Raw genomic sequence first — 20,703 nt, 5'->3', positions numbered from 1 at the left:
AGTCTTCCACAGTGTAGTTTCTTTTTTTTTTTTTTTGCATATTGCCTATTTTTTCTTTATATTTTTTTAAGCCTTATTATTAAGTACAAACACATTCATTCATTTATTTATTTTTGAAATGCTCTATGATTATTTTAGGGCTGTAGGAAGATTTTCTTCTTAACATACTTCATTTTGCCTTGATGAGAATTCACAGGAAAAACATCATCTAAGTCTGAATATCAGGAAATTAACAATGAACATCTTTTTACTAGTCCCCTTTTTCTATTTACTTTGGCTTTAGGCTGAGTCTGCAGCTGACCTCCTGTAATTTCTGTAGTACACACCTGTTTTCTGTGCATATCAACTTTCCCCTGACCATGTCTTGTTCTTCTGCATTCATTAGTCTTTTTTTTTATAGTTGGTTATTTATTTATTTTTTATTGTTGTTCTATTACAGTTGTCCCAATTTCCCCCCACTGTTATCCCCTTCCCCACCCACCCTCCGAGCTCCCACAGTCAATCCCCACCCTGTTGCCCATGTCCATGGTTCATTTATACTTGTTCTTTAACTAGGCCCTTAACCTTCTTTCCTCACTTATTCCTCTCCACCCTCCCCTGTTCCTTGTTTCCATGCCTCTGGTTTTATTTTGCTCGTTTGTTTGTTTTGTTCATTAGTTCTACTTATAGGTGAGATCATATGGTATTGGTCTTTTGCTGCCTGGCTTATTTCACTTAGCATAATGCTCAACAGTTCCATCCATGCTGTTGTGAAGGGTAGGAGTTCCTTCATTCTTTCTGCTGTGTAGTATTCTACTGTGTAAAAGTACCACAATGCTTTGATCCACTCATTTACTGATGGGCACCTAGGCTGTTTCTAGCACTTGGCTATTGTAAATAATGCTGCTATGAACATAGGGGTGAATAAATTCTTTTGAATTGGTATTTTAGGATTCTTAGGGTATAATCCTAGCAGTGGAATTGCTGGATCAAAAGGATGTTCTATTTTTAGCTTTTTGAGGAAATCCCAAACTGTTTTCCACAATGGCTGTACCAGTCTTCATTCGCTGGACCAGATGGCTTCACAGGTGAATTTTACCAAACATTTAGGGAAAAGCTAACTCCTATCCTTTTCAAACTACTCTAAAAAATTCAAGAAGAGGGAAGACTCCTAAACTCTTTTAATGACGCCAGTATAATCCTAATTCTAAAACTAGGTAAAGACACAACAAAGAAAACTACAGGTCAAAAATTGCTGGTAAACATAGATGCAAAAATCCTCAACAAAATATTGGCAAACTGGATCCATCAATACACTACAAAGATCATACACCATGGTCAAGTGGGATAAGGCTGATATAAAATATTCATAAATCAGTAAATGTAATAACCACATAAACAAAAAGAAAGATAAAAATCACATAATCATATCAGTAGACACCAAAAAAGCACTTGATAAAGTATGGCACCCATTTATGATAAAAACTCTCAGTAAAGTGGAAATAGAGGGAGCATACCTCACCATATTAAAGGCCATATACGAGAAACCTACAGCCATCATCATATTCAATGGGACAAAACTAAAAGTTTTCCACCCCCCGCAAGATCAGGAACAAGACAAGGGTGTCAGCTTTCACCATTTTTATTCAACATAGTATCAGAAGTTCTAGCCACAGCAATCAGATAAGTACAAACACATTTATAATAATATCTTATTAGTGAATTTAATCCCTCATCATTATGAAGCAATCTATTTTATCCTTAAAGCTGACATCACCTAAAATTAGTTTTAGCTATACACACTTTTTTGTTAATATTTCCATGGGAAATTCTATGTGTTTATCTTTACTATAAATTTGTCACTTTCTCTGCTCTTCTTATACCTCAGATCTTCTGTCAGATTTCTTTTCTCATGTCCAAAATATATCTTTTAGAAATTTGCTTTAGTAAGGGTCTACTGAATACAAATTTTGTTTTCACTCCCTGAAACTTGTCTAAAATAATTATCTTATTTCACCTTTTTTCTTAAAAGCTATCTTTGCTAAGTATAGACGTAATGCTTTAATTTCACCTACTTTCTTAAAAGATATTTTTGCTAAGTATAGAATTACTATGTCTGGTTTCCACTGTAGTTATTGAGAATTTAGCTGTCAGTCTAATTGCCACTCTCTCAAACATAATAACCTGAATTTTGGGGGTTACTTTTAAGTTTTTCTTTTTGACTTGAATGTCCTGCTGTTTTACCATAATGTGACTGGAGGTAGATTTATCCTTCTTGAGATTTACTGGGATTCTCTATTTGCAGTCTTGTGTCCACTGATTTGGAAAAATTCTCAGCCATTATCTCTTCAAATATTGGTGCTTCCTTAGTCTTTCCTTTCCTAGAATTTCATGTCTCTTATTCTGTTTTTCTTATTTCTGCCTCTGTGAGTTGCATTTAGAATAACTTTCTCCTATATTCCAATTCTTTAATTCTTTCTTCAATTATGTCTACTTGGCTATTAAATCCATCCTTTGAACTTGAATTTCTGTTATTTTATTTTTTCATTTTTTGAAATCAATTGGTTCTTTTTAAAAATCTGCTGGTTATATTTTATTCTATCAGAGCAGGTAATTTCAAGTTTGCCTATTTTTTCTTTAAACATGACAGTCATTTTATAATATGTCTCTAACTCTAACTCTAGTACTTAACATCTTTATGGGACAGTTTCTGCTTCCTTTTTTTTCTGATAATTCTCACTCATGTTGTTGTCTTCTTTCTAAGTTATGGGAGGCTTTCATAGTGCTAGGATTAAGGTATGTTCCTCCAAAAGATTTGTATTTGATTCTTCTTGGTGCCTATGGATATTAGCATCCGTTCCAATTTAAACTCAGTCATGGCTTGGGATTTATCAGACTGGCCAGTAATGTAATGTGAATTGAGCTATAAATTGATGCAAGAAGGTTTGTGGTTACTACTTCTCAGAGACAATTTCTCCACTCCTTCAATCCCCAACCAAGGTAATTTTGTCTGCTAATTCCTGAGAATGGTAGGAATGACAGTGGGTTTGCTTTTAGTTCATCTTGTAGTCAAGATGTAATCCATAGTAAGGGAGAATCTGTAATTATACATTTTGGTGATCCAAGGCTTTGTTTCTTCTCTCAGAGGCCTGAAAACCACATCTTATACTACCTTGTTTAGGCAAATGTCCTTGAGGCCAAAGTGTTTTCTATGTTGTCCTCTGCTTACCTCTATGAGTTCCTGTCTTCACTTAAATTTTGACATGTTGTCTTACTCTCCAGTGAGCTCTTAAATGCTTTCAAGATTTATTTATTCTTAAATATAAGATGATTAGTTATTTTCAGTGAGACAGTTCATCCAAATAATCTGTCCCAACATATTTTCAGAAATAGAATCTCCTCAATGATTTTTCATCTTTCTTTTTACCTCCATCTATCTCCTTCTCCTTATCTCAACCTTTTCCAGACAAATAATTTCCTTTTTGCTTCCATATTAAGGCTGGAGTAACTATACTGATGAATCAATTCTGGCCACATACAAGAAATACATGAGAAACTCTTGCTCCTAAAAGTTTTGAACTCAGTATTAAAGTTTAACACATTAATAAGCCTGTCAATAACCAGTTGTCATCATAAATAAGCAAGTTAACTTCTCTAGGTTCTATTTTCTAGAAACCTGGGAGTTATGTCAGTCCTTTCCTTTCAGTTACCTTCCACATAAAATCAATCAAACCCTACATGTTCTACCTCCTACCTTTTTGTCAAGTCTCTCCCCTTTATTCCTATCTCAAGGGCTACTTTATAGAATGCCTTATCATTATCTGAATTATTATAACCTACTTACTGGAGGCACTACCTCCTCCCTCTTTCCACATTACTACTAGACTTATTTCTAAAGTACATATCAATGTTGTTATTTTAAAAGATTCCAGGATTAAGTTCCAATTCCTTGATGCAGCACACAATACCATTTGTTCCAACCTCTATGGTTTCATGTATGTTGTGTATTCTGCTTGAAGCATCTTCTATTGCTTGCTTTTACCTGATTAACCTCTAGTGATATTTTATATCAAGAGCAGCTGTTTCACTCAGAAACTATTCTAGGACTTTTCTCCTCTCTCAGATTTGAATGTTTTAGACACACACACACACACACACAAATACACCCACCCACTCCTGCATATATGAAAGGGAGAAAGGGAGAGAGATGGAGGGTGGAAGGCTGGCTTACAAGCACTACTAAAAATACTACAACAATTTACCTGTATTTGGCATTTTTCACTTTAAACTGTTATAATTCCACTGTACCAAAATACAATTTGTTGGTTTCTAAGTAGATTCTTCTCCATTTGAGGTCACAGTATGAAATTAAAGATAGGTTTCATTATATCAACAGCATATGGAAAGCTTCATTCTCTTTAAAAAAAATCTAGTAGAATTCAATATATTATATGCATTGTGTATTTGGTCATAGTTATTCTGCTTTATAATCTACTTTTTTCGTAAATAGAAGGATGTCTTCCATTGATTAACAGGCAAAATTTTCAAACAACTTATCTTTTCATTTAATATATTTTTTGAAAGAATCAAGAGAATAGAATATTACAAAACAAAATTAAACTTGCCATCATCCTCCCAGCAGCTCTTCGCATTCCCTTCCCTTTCGCTGCTCCCTGGTAACACCGTTGGGTCTGTTGGCAGGTCATCGTCTGGCACAACACCTTCACAATCTGCTGCATCTGTAATACTTTCTTCTTCCACAATATGCAGTTTGTCTTCATCATCTGAATCTGAATTTGTTTCTACCACAGTATTATAACTTGTAACTGTAATACAAGTAAGAAACAGATAATCAAAACCAACTACTTTTACACTCCAGTTAGAATAAATTTTTAAAAACACTGCAACAGCTTGTGATTCTTTTAGTAGCTACACTTACTGAATACTTATATATGTACAAGTGATTTATAAATATTAACTCATTTAATTCTTAAAACAACCTTACAATCACCCCATGAAACAGAGTATCTACATATCATCAACTACTTATATTCCGGTTTTGTAGAAGTAGTAACCAAGACACAAGGAAGTTAAGTAACTTGTTCAAGATAATCCGCCTAGGAAGGGGCATGACCAGGATTTGAACTCAAGCAGTCACGTTTCATATTCTGTGCTCTTAAACACTATTTTAAACATCCTCCCAATCATAATGAGTTTATTGTATAAGATACTACTCATGTACAATTAGGCTTTCACATCTTTATAGCAGTACAATGTAAGAAAAGAATTCAGCTCCACCAGAAAACTAGCAATACGCCATCAAATTTACCATAAGAAAAGTATTTTCAAGTTATTGATTAAGCCCATGCATTTCATATTAATCCTCACTAGCTTTAGAAAGAATCAACCAATTTAGCAAAATTTCTACATAATTAAGGCATGATTTAAGTAACATTTATATGTGAGTCTGTCATTCTAAAAAATATAATTGACATTCAGAAGTTTTTAAATGGGTACCCTTCCCTTATTTTTAATGAATTTCTATAAAATTTAATATCAGCATTATATAAATATATAATTATTCTGAATGACTACAGCTCACAGAATCATAACTAATAAGCTAAGAATAAAATTCTCTAAAACAATGTAGTATAATCAGTATTTTTTCCTTCAGAATCCTTGTAATAATCACTGTAATGGGATAAATTATTTAGTACCTTATTGGGTATCATTACAGGAATATCTCTTTTCAACTATTTGCAGGGTGATTCTTACTAAGATAGACTGAGAGGGGGAGAAAGGAAGTTTTGCTTTGTTTACATAATTAAGGAACGATTACTTCCAGTTCTTCTTTCCATTTCTTTCTTAAATTTTCCAATCATTTTTGATAGAAGATAATCATCTAAATGCTTAAATGATATGCATATATATCCCCCTTCCCATATAAATACACACACACACGTACAGAACATGGGAAGAAGACATACAATAAAAAGTATCAATGTATATGTCATGGTGAGCACAAATAACCAAAAGTCTCCAAAGCTGCTCTTATAGTCCTTGGGAAGACCCCTTTGTTCAAAAGCCAGGTGGAGTTATCCTCTTGCCCACATTAAGAATTCTTCAGTATCTTGTGTCATAAGAAAAATATAAAGTTTGTGGCATTAATACTTTACTGTGAATACATTTTCCAGATCTTTTTCCAACACAAATTATTTTCTCTCTAATATTATTATAAAAGTAATACATGTTCACTGAAAAAAATTCAGACCATACATAATATGTAATACTAGTAAAAGCCTCACCCTGGCCCCATGTTTTTCTTCTAAAACTTTCTCTTTAAAGGTGACAAAGCAGCACATTTTATTAATTAACTTATACACTAAGTAGGCAGGATAATCATTTTATATATCTTACCCTATTTAATTATAATACAGATCTCACATTATACACATAATGTATTTTATATTTAATATAAACCCTATATATAAATGTATACGTGCATATGTAATACACATATGTAGGATCACTTATATGCTCTGCCACTTAGTTTTTGCCACTTAATATATTTTGGAAACTTTTCTATATGAGTATATGTAGAGCTTTATCATTTTCTTCTGGATGGGTATGCAGCATTTCACTGTACAGGTATAATTTAATTAAGCACCTATCCATAAAATTTAGTTTATTTCTAGTGTTTAAGCATTTCCAACAATATCATAATACATTTTCTTATAAATATACCTTTGGTCACTCCATAAATACATTTGTTAGACATATTGGTAGGAGTGGAATTGCTGAGTCAAAGGAAAGCTTATTAAGTAGACAGATAAGGAAACATGGGGAATTTCTTGTAGTTCAGCTACAGTATGAGTAAAGTGTGAAATTGTGTCTGTATAGGTAAAAACAATGATTCTTAAAGGATGGTGCACAGTTGGAACAAGGGTTTCTTGATGAGCTTTTAACTAGAGTAAGATGCAAATGTATATGTATTAAAACTTTTTAATGAGGAATCTTTACTGGCAAATAATGTACCATGCTATTAACTTTTATTTTTACTTTCAAGCCTCCTTATTAGTAACCTATTCAATGACTTACTAAAGTTGCCAAAGTACAGAGTCATTTGTATGCTACATATGCTAGACATTTTTTAGCATTTACTGAGGGTCAATCAATTCTGTATTCCACTAGATCTGGCCACCACACTGGCTCATTGCAGAGTTCTCATCATACATGGACAGTTGAAACGCCTACTAGTTTGTAAAGGGAGGTTTTGGTGCTTCTCTAGTATCAAGTTGGCCACTGGTGCTATTCTCACATTTAACAATATTAATACTGTAGTCTAGCTTTATCATTATCAATTTTGTTAGTTGTAGGTTGTTTGGTTGGCTCTAGATTGAATATTTAACACATGTACACTTAGAGTATTTGGGGTCTTGAAAATTTTACAATAATTAGGCTTTAGATATATATGAGGGGAGATCCAAAAAACCTGGAATTTATTTATAAAAAATTGTGTTTATTCTTACATGTTTAAGCTTCAGTCACCTTCAAATTACTCTCCATTTGATGCAAAACACCTATCAAGACCTTTTTTCGACTGCTCAAAACAGTTTTGAGCTCATCAATTTTAATGTCTTTTAATGCTTCTACCATTTTTTGTTTCATGTCTTCCATATCTGCAAAATGTTTCTTTCTGATGACTTTTTTTCATCCGGAGAAACAAACAAAAAAATTCGCTTGGGGAGAGATTGGGTAGGGAGGATGGGGCATTGCAGTCATGTTGTTTTTAGTCAAAGACTGCTGAATACTCAGCTCAGTGTGGGCAGGTGTGCGTCTAAATCACCCATCATGAAATGGGCAAATGCACTGAAAGTCTTCCAGAAAAAACTCATTGAAGCCAAATGCAGCCTTTCACAACACCACCAGCTGGGACACTGATTATAGATGAGTGGCTAGAACACTCACCTAACAGGGGAAGCCTGCACTACAAGGGGCCCACCTTTCAGAAGATAAATGTTATTTTTTTAGTTCCCCCTCATATGTATTATGGTTCAAGTATTAATTTGCATGTTTCATAGTTTTCCAAGTTCTTTTGACCTTAAGCTGCAGGTGTTCTGCATGAATCTATTGTAGCTCAAGTCCTCATTAAGAATACCTGTCACTCTCTAGAACTCTAGCAAAACTCCTCCCTGTCCCCCAGTGTAAGCTGTCATTGTAGTATGGGAGATTGTATGTCAAATACCCAAACCACAGAGGTTGCATATATTTTATAGTTATCTTGTGAATTTTCCCAAGGCATATTTTGAGTATGTTGTATAAAACTTGAAATAATCAGAAAAGCAAGACATTTTATGGACTAAGATGGAAAAAAAGAACCACAACTATTTTCTAAGGTGTTTTCACTGTCCTCCCCTTCACAGTCACTCAGTTGAGAGAAAAAGCAGTGAAAATCACTTATACTGATTATCATAGCTTAGATAATAGGCGAGCTTCCTTATGTTTCTGAATCTATTCTTCCGTGGATCTATGGAGCTAATTTTAAAATTAGGGTCCCAGCACCAAAAACATAGAGAATAATACTGGCCCTTGATCAATTAAAATAGCCAATGAAAATGTCAGTTATTTCAATTGTCTGCCCACCTAATGCCATACCTTTATACTGTTTAATTTTTGACTAAAAAAATATAATAAAATATAATTTGTCTAAAGAGTGGTATAGTCTTAATCACAGGTGATCATTACCTTTTGGTTCTGGGTTTTAATGAAAATAATAATATTCCCAGCAAAGATAAAGAAAAATAGAAAAGCTAAACAGTTTAAAAAAACCTTTCAGTATAATTTACACTTCAAAATGTGTATTTAAATTTCAACGGAAAGTAGTAATACTTTCAAGACCATCTTATCACCAGACTGTGGTTAAGGACACATTGACTTCTTTGTCATGGTTCTTGTTGGCATTATTTGCTAACAATTGATGCCAGATGTAACAGTACCCACACTGCAAAATGCAGTAGTGAAGGGCTGATGACTTAAAAATGTATTGTACTTAGATTAGTATCTTGCACACTGTAAAGGTTATACAAATGCTTGCTATCAACATCATCTCAGTGAATCTTCACAACAATTCCTAAGAAATAGGTACTATTATATCTCCGTTTTTCATTTATTTATTTATTTTTTAATTTTTATTTTTTATTGTTCCAATCCATTTGTCTCCACCTTCTCGTCACCACTTTCCCCTGCCCCCCACCCCCACCTCCGTCCCTCAATCCTTTCCCACTTTGGCTTTGTCCATGGGTATTGTATCTCCCTTTTATAGTACATATATATGTGTATATGTACTATATATATGTATATATGTATATACTATACGTATATATGTGTATGTACATATGTATATACACACATATACATATGTACTATGTATATGTTATATATAGTACATATATAGCTACATATGTACTATATATAAGTATATCTATATAGTGTGTGTATGTGTACATACATGTGTAAACACACACACATATAAGGGGGGAGAGAGAGAGAAAGAGAGAGAAACTGGGGTACGTGCCTGAGGTTACATGGCTATTAAGTTATAGAGCTGGACTCCAATCCTGGTCTGTCTGATTCCATAGTCCACATTCTTTAACTACTATGTATAAAGCCTCCTGACAGAAAATTGTTGCACTAATGATAAATATTTTTAAACTTGTACTTTTGTATCTAGCCTATCCTGCAGCTCTAGAATTATATACCTAATGATTTTCCACTAAAAACATTTTCAAATGACTAAAAAATTTAAGCATTAGAATCTCACAGTAATACAACAAAGAGTGTACTACGCAGTAACATCATCATTATAGTTAATAAACCTTTAGAAGACTTTACACAACATACTCTTTTTGCACTTGATTGCATGGAACACCACATCAACTGCACAAATTTAACTCCCATGTAAACACATGTTTCTAAGTAATGCACAATTATAATAAAACAATTAGATGAGTATGGGTCAAAAAAAGAGTAATACAATCTCAACTTCAGTCATTAAAATATGAGCAAGATCATCTAAATGCTTTATAAACAGGGAATCCCACCATACATTGTTTACTGTAGCTCTGAATAGTAAATTAAGCCACATAAGGGAAGAGACTGAAGGAGAGAGAGAAGGAAGAGGGGGAAGATTTAACTCTCAGGTCTTCGATTTCTGTCAGGTTATAAGTGTAGCAAGTGATGATTAAAGGTGCAGGCCAAAGCCATGTTACAAACATGTTTTTGACTGTACAAAGTCTTTTCCTTCTTTCCCGAGGACAAAGTTCTGCTTAAATCATGCCATTTATATATGCTGACCTATGTCCTGCTCATTCCTATCAAACTCCCAAACACACTTATCTGCATGGCAGAAAATAAAATTTCTTTTAGGAAGAGACACAAGATTAATCCTTAAAAACTATGAAACTGATTCTAGCCAATTATTCCATATACTGTCCACCAGACTAACCTACAGGAAACACTTCAAAAAACAGACACACTTTGAGTCATGTTCTCCAGAGTAACGGGTTATAGTTCAATTAAAGAGAATATTTTCAACTTGTTCACACTATGCAAAAAACAATACAATTTAGGCACAAATTGTCTGAAATATGAAGATAAAGGTGGAGACACTGAAAAAGTATTTCTATTATTTTTTTTAACATCAGTTGGGACAAAAAATAACATCACTTAACAGCTTTTTCTTATCTTGAACAAAGTCCCTGGCACACTGCTTCACATAGTAAGTATAAAGCTATTTGTTTAATTGAATGGGGGCCAAACTTCCTTTTTTCTTAATGAAGAAATAAGTCAGTATACTTAAGTGTTACTGATAATTCAGGAAAATGAAGGCAAAATTCCACTAATAAGCAGAGAAAGAACTAATAAATTAGCACATGAAATGGGAAGAAGTTTTTCACAATTCACAGGGTTACAGAAAGCTTCTGCAAATAATGTTACTCCAGGAAAAGGAAGAATATTATGTTGTCCACAAATACTACACTCAGTACCCCCGTACATATTTGTTAATCTGGCTTTTGACTTAATTTATATATAATATTAATTTATTATCTATATGTATTTTACTGTAGAAAAATGATTATGATGTAATGTAACATGTAATATAATAAATATACAATATGTATATTACCTAATTTTAACTTAAGCCCTTTAGAAATAGGCATCCCAATGATTTTTAGAGTGCTCCAATCTCTATGGACATGCTGGTTTTAATAAATACTAATGGTTTAGCAAATTTTGGGGGGAGCTTTTTTGATCCCTCTCTAGGTAAAATCTTTCTTAATCTAGGGTGCCTATTCAATGGAAAAATAATCATAGCCTCTGTTTACATTTTCAAAATAATTTTTAACTTATTATAACTACCATGAAGTCAGTGATCCTGAAATTTACCATTGCAAAAGGGTTGGAGTTTTTTAATGCCTTCAGATACAGGCTATTAATAGAATGAAAACTGAGAGGCAAAGGCAGGGGAGAGGATTGCCATCACACACAGAATCCCAGTTCTTGTTTTCTCCCCTCTCTCATTACAAAAATTTACTAAGTATTTATGGGATTTGTCTTTGGTACTCTCTCAGTTCATGTTCTGGCCTTTTCCCCATTTCTCCATTGGTCCTTTGTCTATGTGCGCCCAATAGGAGCCATCCTAAATTACCTTCCCCTTTCCCCGCCTTATCAAAACTCCCACTCACTCAGTGATCTAATTTCAGCCAGTGTCTGTATAACTCACAAAGAGGTACATGAAACAGTTAAACAGCAAAGTTCTTAGCAAATTAAACTAAATTCAGTCCTATGAACACGTGGTTCTTTTGTGCGTGGGAGAAAAGTATCTGGACTGAGATAATTCAAACTAAATTATCAATAACTAATAGGTACAATCTGCATTTATAAAAGGATGCTTTTAATTTATATGACTTTAGTTATGAAAAATTGAGTTGCACAAATATTCAATATTAAAATGCAAATAGAGAATAACTATTGATACAAAGGAAATTTAGAGACTTTATCAGTATCTTGCACAAATATAAGCAAATATGTTTGAAAACCTGGATGAAATAACTTGCTAGGAAAATGTGGATGGTTATAACCACATTTATAATTTTATGAAGTTTATAAAATTATAGGAAAAAGAGCAAAGGAAGATAGACCATATAATAAATTTAGGAAGCTATCAAATAATTAATAACACAAAAAGTGCTAATGTTTTGCCAGCTGAATTTCTTCAGCTCTTTAAAGGACTGATAATTCTGTTGCTTTTTAAAGAGAGAAGAAAATAAAAAGAGCCTAATCTCTCTATGAAGCCAGCATAATGACAGTAAACTGAAATCTGAGAAAGAACACACACATACACACACTCTCATGAATTCAGTCTCACTGGTGATCACTAACGTAAAAATCCTAAATAAAATATTAAATCCAGTAGCACATTAAAAAAACAAAGCAAGCATTATTCAACATTAGAAAATATATAAGAAAGTACTCTATATCAGTGATTTTCAACCTTTTTTATCTCATGGTACACATAAATTAATTACTAAAATACTGTGGAACACCAAAAAATGTATTTTTTGCCAATCTGACAAAAAAATAGGTATAATTTTTATTTATTCACACCAGAGGGCTATTGCTGTGTTGGCTGTTGTCGTTTTTTTGTATTTGACAGTCAAAGGCAAAAGAGGTCAGTGTCCCTGGCTAAACAGTCAGTTGCTGCAGGTTTTAAAAATTCTGCAGCGCACTGGTTGAACACTGCTACACTATATATTAATGTAGTAAAAGGAGAAACAATATGACTTCTATAGACACGGAGAAGATTTTCATAAAACTGGCTATTCTTTGCTGACATTTTTTTATTAAAAAAAAAGCAACAGTCCCTATCATGGTGATTGTATTACCAGAGGCATAAGATAAAGATGTTTACTGTCATCATCATTAGTTAACAGTATGCTAAAATCAAGCAAAAAAATAAAAAGAACTCATGAACAGAAACAATACTGCAGTGATGGGGGGTGGAGGTAGAAGAGGATATAGGAAGGTTAAATGATAATGGAAAAAATACAATAAAAATAAAAAATAAAAGAACAAGCTAATTTTTAAAAATAATAAAATAAAAAGCACAAATATTGGTAAAGAGAAAGCCAACTAATTTGCAGGTGATATGATGATGTTTCTGGAAAATTCAAGAAAAATCACTAAAAATCTGTTTGCAATTAGAAAATCTGGTAAATGACTAAGTATGAATTTAACAGAAAAAAAATCTACAGCTTTCCAATAAACCACCAAAAATCTGCTAAAAATAGTGAAAGAAAAAATTCTATTAGTAATATTGCAAAAGATAATGCCTAAAGGCAAAAAATTGGAGGACCTATATAAAGAAAATTTTAGTATTCTACTGTGGGTCATAAAAGAATATATGAACAAATGAAAACATGCTCTCTTTTTGCATAACATCATTTCATACTGTAAAGATGCCAATTCTACTTAAAATAATCTATAAATTCAATGCAATTCTAATCCAAATACTATTATATTTTATATTCTAAGTCTAAATGATTTATACTAAATCTAAAGTTTATAGGGAGAGATAAGAGCACCATCTCTGGAACCAAACACCTGGTAACAGCTTCACCACTTACTAGCTATGTCATCTTGGGCGTATTATTTAATTTTCTCATGTCTCAGTTTGCTCATCTCTAAGATGGGGATGATAATAATAGTATGTCCCAATTTTATCATTATATAAAATATTCCATATGCAAAAAGCTTAATACAGTACTTTACATAGTGCTCAATACATACTGTTAGTATTATTTTCTGGGAGAACAATCACAAAAATATTCAAGAAAATTTGGAAAAATAATGGTAATGGTGATAGTAGGAGAACATGGCTATCTATACCAGATAGAAGATGCATCTCAGAACTACAGACATGGGAACAGGCATAGGCAGATAATCAATGGATTTGAATAAAATCCAGCAGCATATTTTGCTAATCAGATTCCCACCTCATAACTTTAACCAAAATGAAATTATCTGAGTCAAAGACTTCTTTAAATCCTCACCCAAGGTTATGTTTATTGATTTTAAAGAGAGAGAAAGGGAGGGGGAAAAGGGGAGGGAGAGAAATCGATGAATATCTATCAGTTGCCTATAGTATGCATTCCAACCGGGATGGAACCCGCAATCTAGGTATGTGCCTGACCAGGGATCAAACCTGCAACATTTTGGTGAATGGGATAACACTCCAACCAGCTGAGCTACCTGGCCGCAGCTGAATCAAGATTTTAATTAAAAATAATAAAACCTAAAAGTGATAAAAAGAGTGTTTAGGCAAATCATTTTATAGTCTTAGAATAGCGGTGCTATAAACATGACACAAAATCCATGATTGTACATGGAAAAGATAAAGTCAAAGTCAAATGACAAACTGTAAAAAATATTTGTAGTACATGTTACCAAAAGCTGATTTCTTTATTATACAGAGAATTCTTAAATATCCATGAGAAAAAGATAAACTACACAGTAAGAATATGCAAAAAGGCAATTCACATGTTCACACACAAAAACATGAATGGCCAATAAACATGTAAGAAGATGCTCAACCTCATTAATTAAAGAAAAAACTACTTTAATTGTTACGTCTTACATACTCTCAACTCTCTTAGCTTTCTCTGACTTTAAAACCCTATTCTGGCTAACCCCATATTCCAATTAAATATCACTTTTCCAAATTCTATACCCCTTTCCTACAATGTTTTTTTTTAAAAAGTGCCTTATACCTGTCTCCAAGTACACTTGCCTACACTTTGTTTCTTCCTATTTTCTCTTACACCCACACCAGTCACAGTATTATTCTTGTCATGACTAGGAAGGATCTTTACATTGTTAAATCCAATGACAAGTTATCAGTCCTCATTTTATTTGACCTACTATCAGTATCTGACATAATCCTAAATCACTCTCTGCTTTTTAAAATAATCTGTTCTCTTGACTCTCCAGGTTTTCCTCCTAACTCACTGACTGCTGCTTTTTTTTTTCCCATCCATCACCCGGACCTCACTCTTTCTTATGGCTTTAAACACCATTCAACAACTCCCTTTTTTATATCCAGCCCAAATTTCTCCTCTGAAGTCCAGACTTGTAAAACCAATTGCCTACTTGACATCTCTACTTGGATGTTTAACAGGCAAATATGCCATATTCAAAGCCAACTCAGTTCCTCTCACAGTCTTTTCCATTTCAGTTAATGCCAATTCTATTCTTTCATTTGCTCAGATCAAAAATCTTGGTGTCAATTTTGTTTTAAAATTTATTGTTGTTCAGTTCCAGTTGTCCCACCATTTTCCCTCTTGCTCACCCCAACCCCACCCTTTGATTCCTTTTTTTCCCCTCATACTATTATTTGAATTTTTGTAACAGTAGATAGAAGGTATAATTAGAAAAAAACAATCAATATATTTTCCATTTTCCCTGATTGATTCTGAGACTGATTCATAGATGAACTGGCTATGAAAATTAAGATAATTGGAGGACACAAATTTTATTTTAATTCCTACCACTTGGGGTTTTTGGTTCCTTTAAGCAAGAAAGTGTTTATTATTTGAACTGTTGGCCATGTGCTGGACACCAGCGTTCACAGTGGGAAAGGAAACCACAGGAGAAGTGCAAAGACCAACAGATCATGAACACCAAGGATGTAATAATGTAGTCTGAGGACTGGTCCTCTCTTGTTTCCAGACAAGTGGCAGTACACGATAATCTAAGTATTGCTTCACAGTACCCAGCTAGAGGACCTCTTCTTTCAAAGCTTTCCTGAGGGTCAAATTTTAATACAAAGATACTAATTCCTTGAGTCTAGACATGGAAGAACAAAAATTATACTAATAAAATTTGAATTTTAATTTATTTCTTAAAGAAGCACTAAAAGTGAATAATTTACAGGTAACTAGAGTTTAGTTTTACTGAGACCTTCTAAGCATTACAACATGTTACAAGCTTGTGGGTTATCAAATTAGAGTAAAAAATTTGTTCCTTTGACCTAAGTGTTCCAGAAGGTAGGATAATAAAGATATATAATATCTAGTCCTGCTTCTGAGATAGATGCTGTATTTATAAACTATGAGTGATACACATTAAACATTATAAAAATATGACAATAATTAAATGCTAAATTAAGAGTTATGAAGAAAATAAATACTATAGTATTCCCTACTTTATTGTATCTAATCTCTATTTTATGCCTTGCTAATGCACCACAGAAAGAAAATTTTGACTGCTTTGGGTTTTTTAATTTGTGGTATGTTGTTGGGAAGTTAAATGGATTAGAATTGTAGTACCAAAAAACTTGTAGTGCTTTGTTTTACCTGATTCATCTGAAAAGCAATTGGAATGGTAACCATCCTTGGACAGAACTTACTCAGAAAATAAGTAGTATCCAATCTATAAGATCATGTGAACTCACCACACTTACATCTTCATATAAATTTTATCTTAGAGAGTAAATGGTCTTGGTGATGAAAGAAATGGGTATTATTGTAAAATTACACATAAATGGAAACTTTAATACCATACAAAGAAAAAAATGGAGGATTATTTTCAAAGTATTTTAAAGAAATTATGACCTACTGAATTTCTACTGCTGGTAAAGAGTTAAACCAATTAATACCCCTTACATAGTTTTGCACCCTGCCCCAACCCTGGCCCATAAATGGCTAAGTATTCAGTGTTTTATGTGAAAAGTTCAGTTATGAATTAGGTTAATCCTTATAAGAACCATATGAAGAACAGTTATTATCATTTTATAGATAATAAAAGTGAAATGTAGAGAGGTTACATAACTTGCCAAGTTGAACCAGTTAGTACTGTAGCCATGATTCCAAATGAAGCCATGTGGCTCTGGAAACCATGCTCTGAATAATATGTCTCTCTGAAGCAAGCAGAGTATTACAGTCAACAAATGCGTAAAAATTCTTCAGAACAACAAAACTGAAAAGAGGTTCACAATGAATTACTAAGCACTTCACTGACAAGTAAGTACTTTAATCTTTCTGAACTGCTCAGAATCTAAGAAAATGTAATTTAAAATATCCTTATTATTCATCTTTCCCTCAGAATGGCAACAGGGGACATATATAACTACAAACCTTAGTTCAGAGATTGTTTTATTCACTTGATTAAAATTCTGGTGGCTCTGCATTGCATATACCATGAATTCCAAACTCCAATGCATGGCAAATAAGGGTCTCTAGACTGTGAATATTATGGCCTCAACACAATTTTTATTTATATATTCTGCTCAGTACATTCTATTCCTTAGACATCGCTCCCTCTTTCATGCTCCCTCTTAGTTTCATGCTCCCTCTTTGCCCTTTCTCATCTACTGCCAAATTTCTATGTAGATTTCAGAACTCACATTTAACCCATCAACAAATCCTGGGTTATACTGCTCCATCTCTTTGTCACTATTCTCTTTCAAACTGTCATCTACCCTCCTCTGGATTACTACAATATCCACCTCATTGGTCCCTTGTTTCCATTTACCAAATAGCAGCCAGAGTGATCTTTTCAAAATAGAAAGTAGAGTAAGTCACTCTTCTTGAAACCTTTCAATGGCTTTCCAGTGTTGTATCATGGCCTACAAGAATGTGTATGTTCAGGCCTTCACCTTCTCCATTATGCTTACACATTCTCACTAAATGGTTTTTTGTTCTTCATATATGAAAAGCCTTACTCCGCTCTGAGCCCTTTTACTTGCCCTTCTGCCTGCCTCCCTGGAATGCTCAGTTCCCCGATCCTTCTACCACTGACTTTCCTTTACTTATGTCTCTACTCCAAAGTCATTCAACAGTTATTTTACAGTCATTGAGGTCAGAAGTTTAAAATGGGTCTCAATGAGCTGAAACTGGGGTGTTGGCAGAGTTGTGTTCTTTCTGGAGGCTCTAGGGGAGCCTATTTTCTTGTCTCTTTTAGTTTTGAGTGGCCCCTTTCATCTTCAAAGCCAGCAACGGTCAGTTTAGAATTTCTCATGTCACATTACTCTGACATTGATCTACTTGTTTTACCTCCCTCTTCCACTTTTAAGGACACTTACAATGGGCCCAAATGGATAACCCAAAATTATCCTTCTATTTCAAGGTCAGCTGAATAGCAACCTGAATTTCTTCTGCTATTTAATCATCCAATTATCCTTTGTCATGTAATATAAAATATTCACAGGTCTGGAGATTAGGACATAGACATCTTTCACAGGCCATTATTCCCCACTAAAATGTAAGCTCTGTGAGGATAAGAAGATTGTCTTGTTCACTCCAGTAACTTAAGTTTCAAGCATTACAGGGCCTAACAAGGCACTTAAAATATTTGTTGAATTAATGAATACATTTAAAAAACTACAGCTTTGACTCATCTTTGATGATGCTCTTCTTGACTTTTCCTGACTCTTTTTCTAAACTATGTGCTTCTGTGTCTCTGTAGTAGTGTCCATATCCTATATCACATGCTTATCATTACGTCTTTGATCAAGAGTGAAGTGTCCTAATAATATGTCTATTAAGGGTTAAGTACTATGAAAAATGTGTTGAATCAATGAATTTTCATGAAAGAAACATTCTAAGGTTTCAAAAAGTTTATGTTAATGATTTTGCAATTGTTTTTAAGGCTTCCCAATGAAGTGTAGAATATTCTGATAATGTGTCAATAAAAGATTAACCTGCTGTAAAATATATGTTAAATTAATGAATTTTAAACCTGAAAAGAATCTGAAGATAAGTCTCAGCATCATATTTTAAACTTAAAATTCAAAGAAGCTAAGTAATGTGTCTAGTTACACAAAAAAATTGAACCTGACATAAAATCCAGTAGACGTCCTAAAAAAATGTCTACCTCCTGAGGTTGCCATGGAAATTAAATTAATGCATTTAAAAGTACATAAACACAGAGTCTAGCACCAAGCAAGTGCTTTATTAATAGTGGAGGCATAAATGCTTTTATTAGCATAATTATCCTAAACACTATATATTTCCCATTTCTCAACAGTAAAAATAAACTATGCCTAGTAGGCACTCAATAAATACTTGTTGAATCAGTGAATAATTAAAAAGTAAAATACAAATATGGTTAAACAATTTTGAACATGTTAATACTTTCCTACCTTTATTTTTATAGAAAAAAGTAGGTTAAAGAGAAGAAACAAAGCAAAGCACGTATATAACACTGATCTCCACCATGAAGCCTTCCCCAACATATTCTAGCTAACAATTTCTCTCCTCTCTTACTGTCTGTACCAGCAAGGTCAAAAGCATTTTTATATTATTCTTGGATGTTACATTATATGTCACTATCTTGACATTTGTACTGATATAAAGGCAAAGGTGGGAAACCATTAGTGCTTTAGCACAATTCAAGGCAGTGTCATCCTTCATTGTCACTCATTGTCATTAAAAAATTGCCAATTTCACTTAAGAATGCCCTGATAAAATAAACATTACTTTATTAAATGCTGACCCTTTAGTACAAGTCTTTGTAATATTGTGTGTGACAAAATGGAACACACATATAAAAGCATGTAATGGTTTTGAGTTGCCAGCTGAACTAGCTACTTTTTTCATGGTACATCAATTTTACTTGAAAGAATAACTGACTGGTTTTTCAGACTTGAGCATTTGGCAGATATTTTCTAAAAAATAAACCAAGTTAAGTGTGTCACTTCAAGGAAAACAAAAGACCAATTTGTTGCAAATGATAAAATTTGAGCTTTCAGGTATAAATCAGAATTTTGGAAAATATGTAACTATCAGTATGAGTTTTACAACTTCCCAATTTTAAATATTTCTCTAAAGAGACTGGTGCTAATATTGATGTTATTTTGATATGGAATATGTCAATATTTGGAAGATCCATACAACTCAGTGGACCAATATATATGATGTTACTAATTCATGAGTGGATATAAGATCAACTTAAAGTTCATCAATTGATTTTAATGTAAGAAACTATGAAATTCATTATATAATTTCATATTCTACATTGCAAATGAACTTTAAGACCTGCTACTTGATCACCTTGGTGTAGTAAACAAAGAATACCCACAATTATCTGAAAAGGCTAAATCCAACTACGTATCTGTGTGAGGCTAGGTTTTAATAAATTTCAACCAAAATAAATTACAACAGATTGAACACAGAACAGATATGAGAATCCAGGTGACTTTATTCTTATTAAGAATCAATAAATATTTTCAAAATTTTCTGTTTTATTAATAAATAATAAATATTATTTATATTGATAAATAATAGCCCACATGAGCAAAAGCACTTTGGGATCTTCAAGCATATTTAAGAGTGTACAGAGATCCTAAAATAAAAAATAATTGTGAATTGTGCTATTTAATAAGGTAGCCACTAATTACATGTATCTCTTCACATTTGTGTTAATTAAAATTATAAGTAATAAAGTTTAGGTCCTTATCTATACTAAATATATTTCAAGAGCCCAATAACTACATCTGGATGTGGCTCTTTGAATGGATATAGAACATTTCTATCATCACAGAAACTTCTTTTGGATATACCTGTTTTAATTCTTTGAAAATAATATATGTCTTTTGAGGGCAGGGACTAGAACACTGATATCTTTATTTATGTATATATAATATGATACTGTATCCCATAAAATCCA

The 20,703-nt window shown here is 33.1% G+C and overlaps 1 protein-coding gene across 1 annotated transcript in view; it reads right to left on the bottom strand.

The window, feature by feature from the left end:
- Positions 1-20,703, bottom strand: part of ZEB1 (zinc finger E-box binding homeobox 1) — a 179,499-nt gene that overhangs the window by 45,550 nt on the left and 113,246 nt on the right. Inside the window, exon 2 of the mRNA XM_054592204.1 lies at positions 4,605-4,805. Coding sequence (XP_054448179.1) covers positions 4,605-4,805 — 201 coding nt within the window. The remainder of the gene's footprint in view (positions 1-4,604; positions 4,806-20,703) is intronic.

This window comes from Pteronotus mesoamericanus, unplaced genomic scaffold (assembly GCF_021234165.1).
Source record: "Pteronotus mesoamericanus isolate MK-2021 breed Mesoamerican mustached bat unplaced genomic scaffold, CSHL_Meso_final contig_130, whole genome shotgun sequence".
Classification (NCBI taxonomy): domain Eukaryota; kingdom Metazoa; phylum Chordata; class Mammalia; order Chiroptera; family Mormoopidae; genus Pteronotus; species Pteronotus mesoamericanus.
This window is presented reverse-complemented; position numbering and strand designations above follow the sequence as displayed.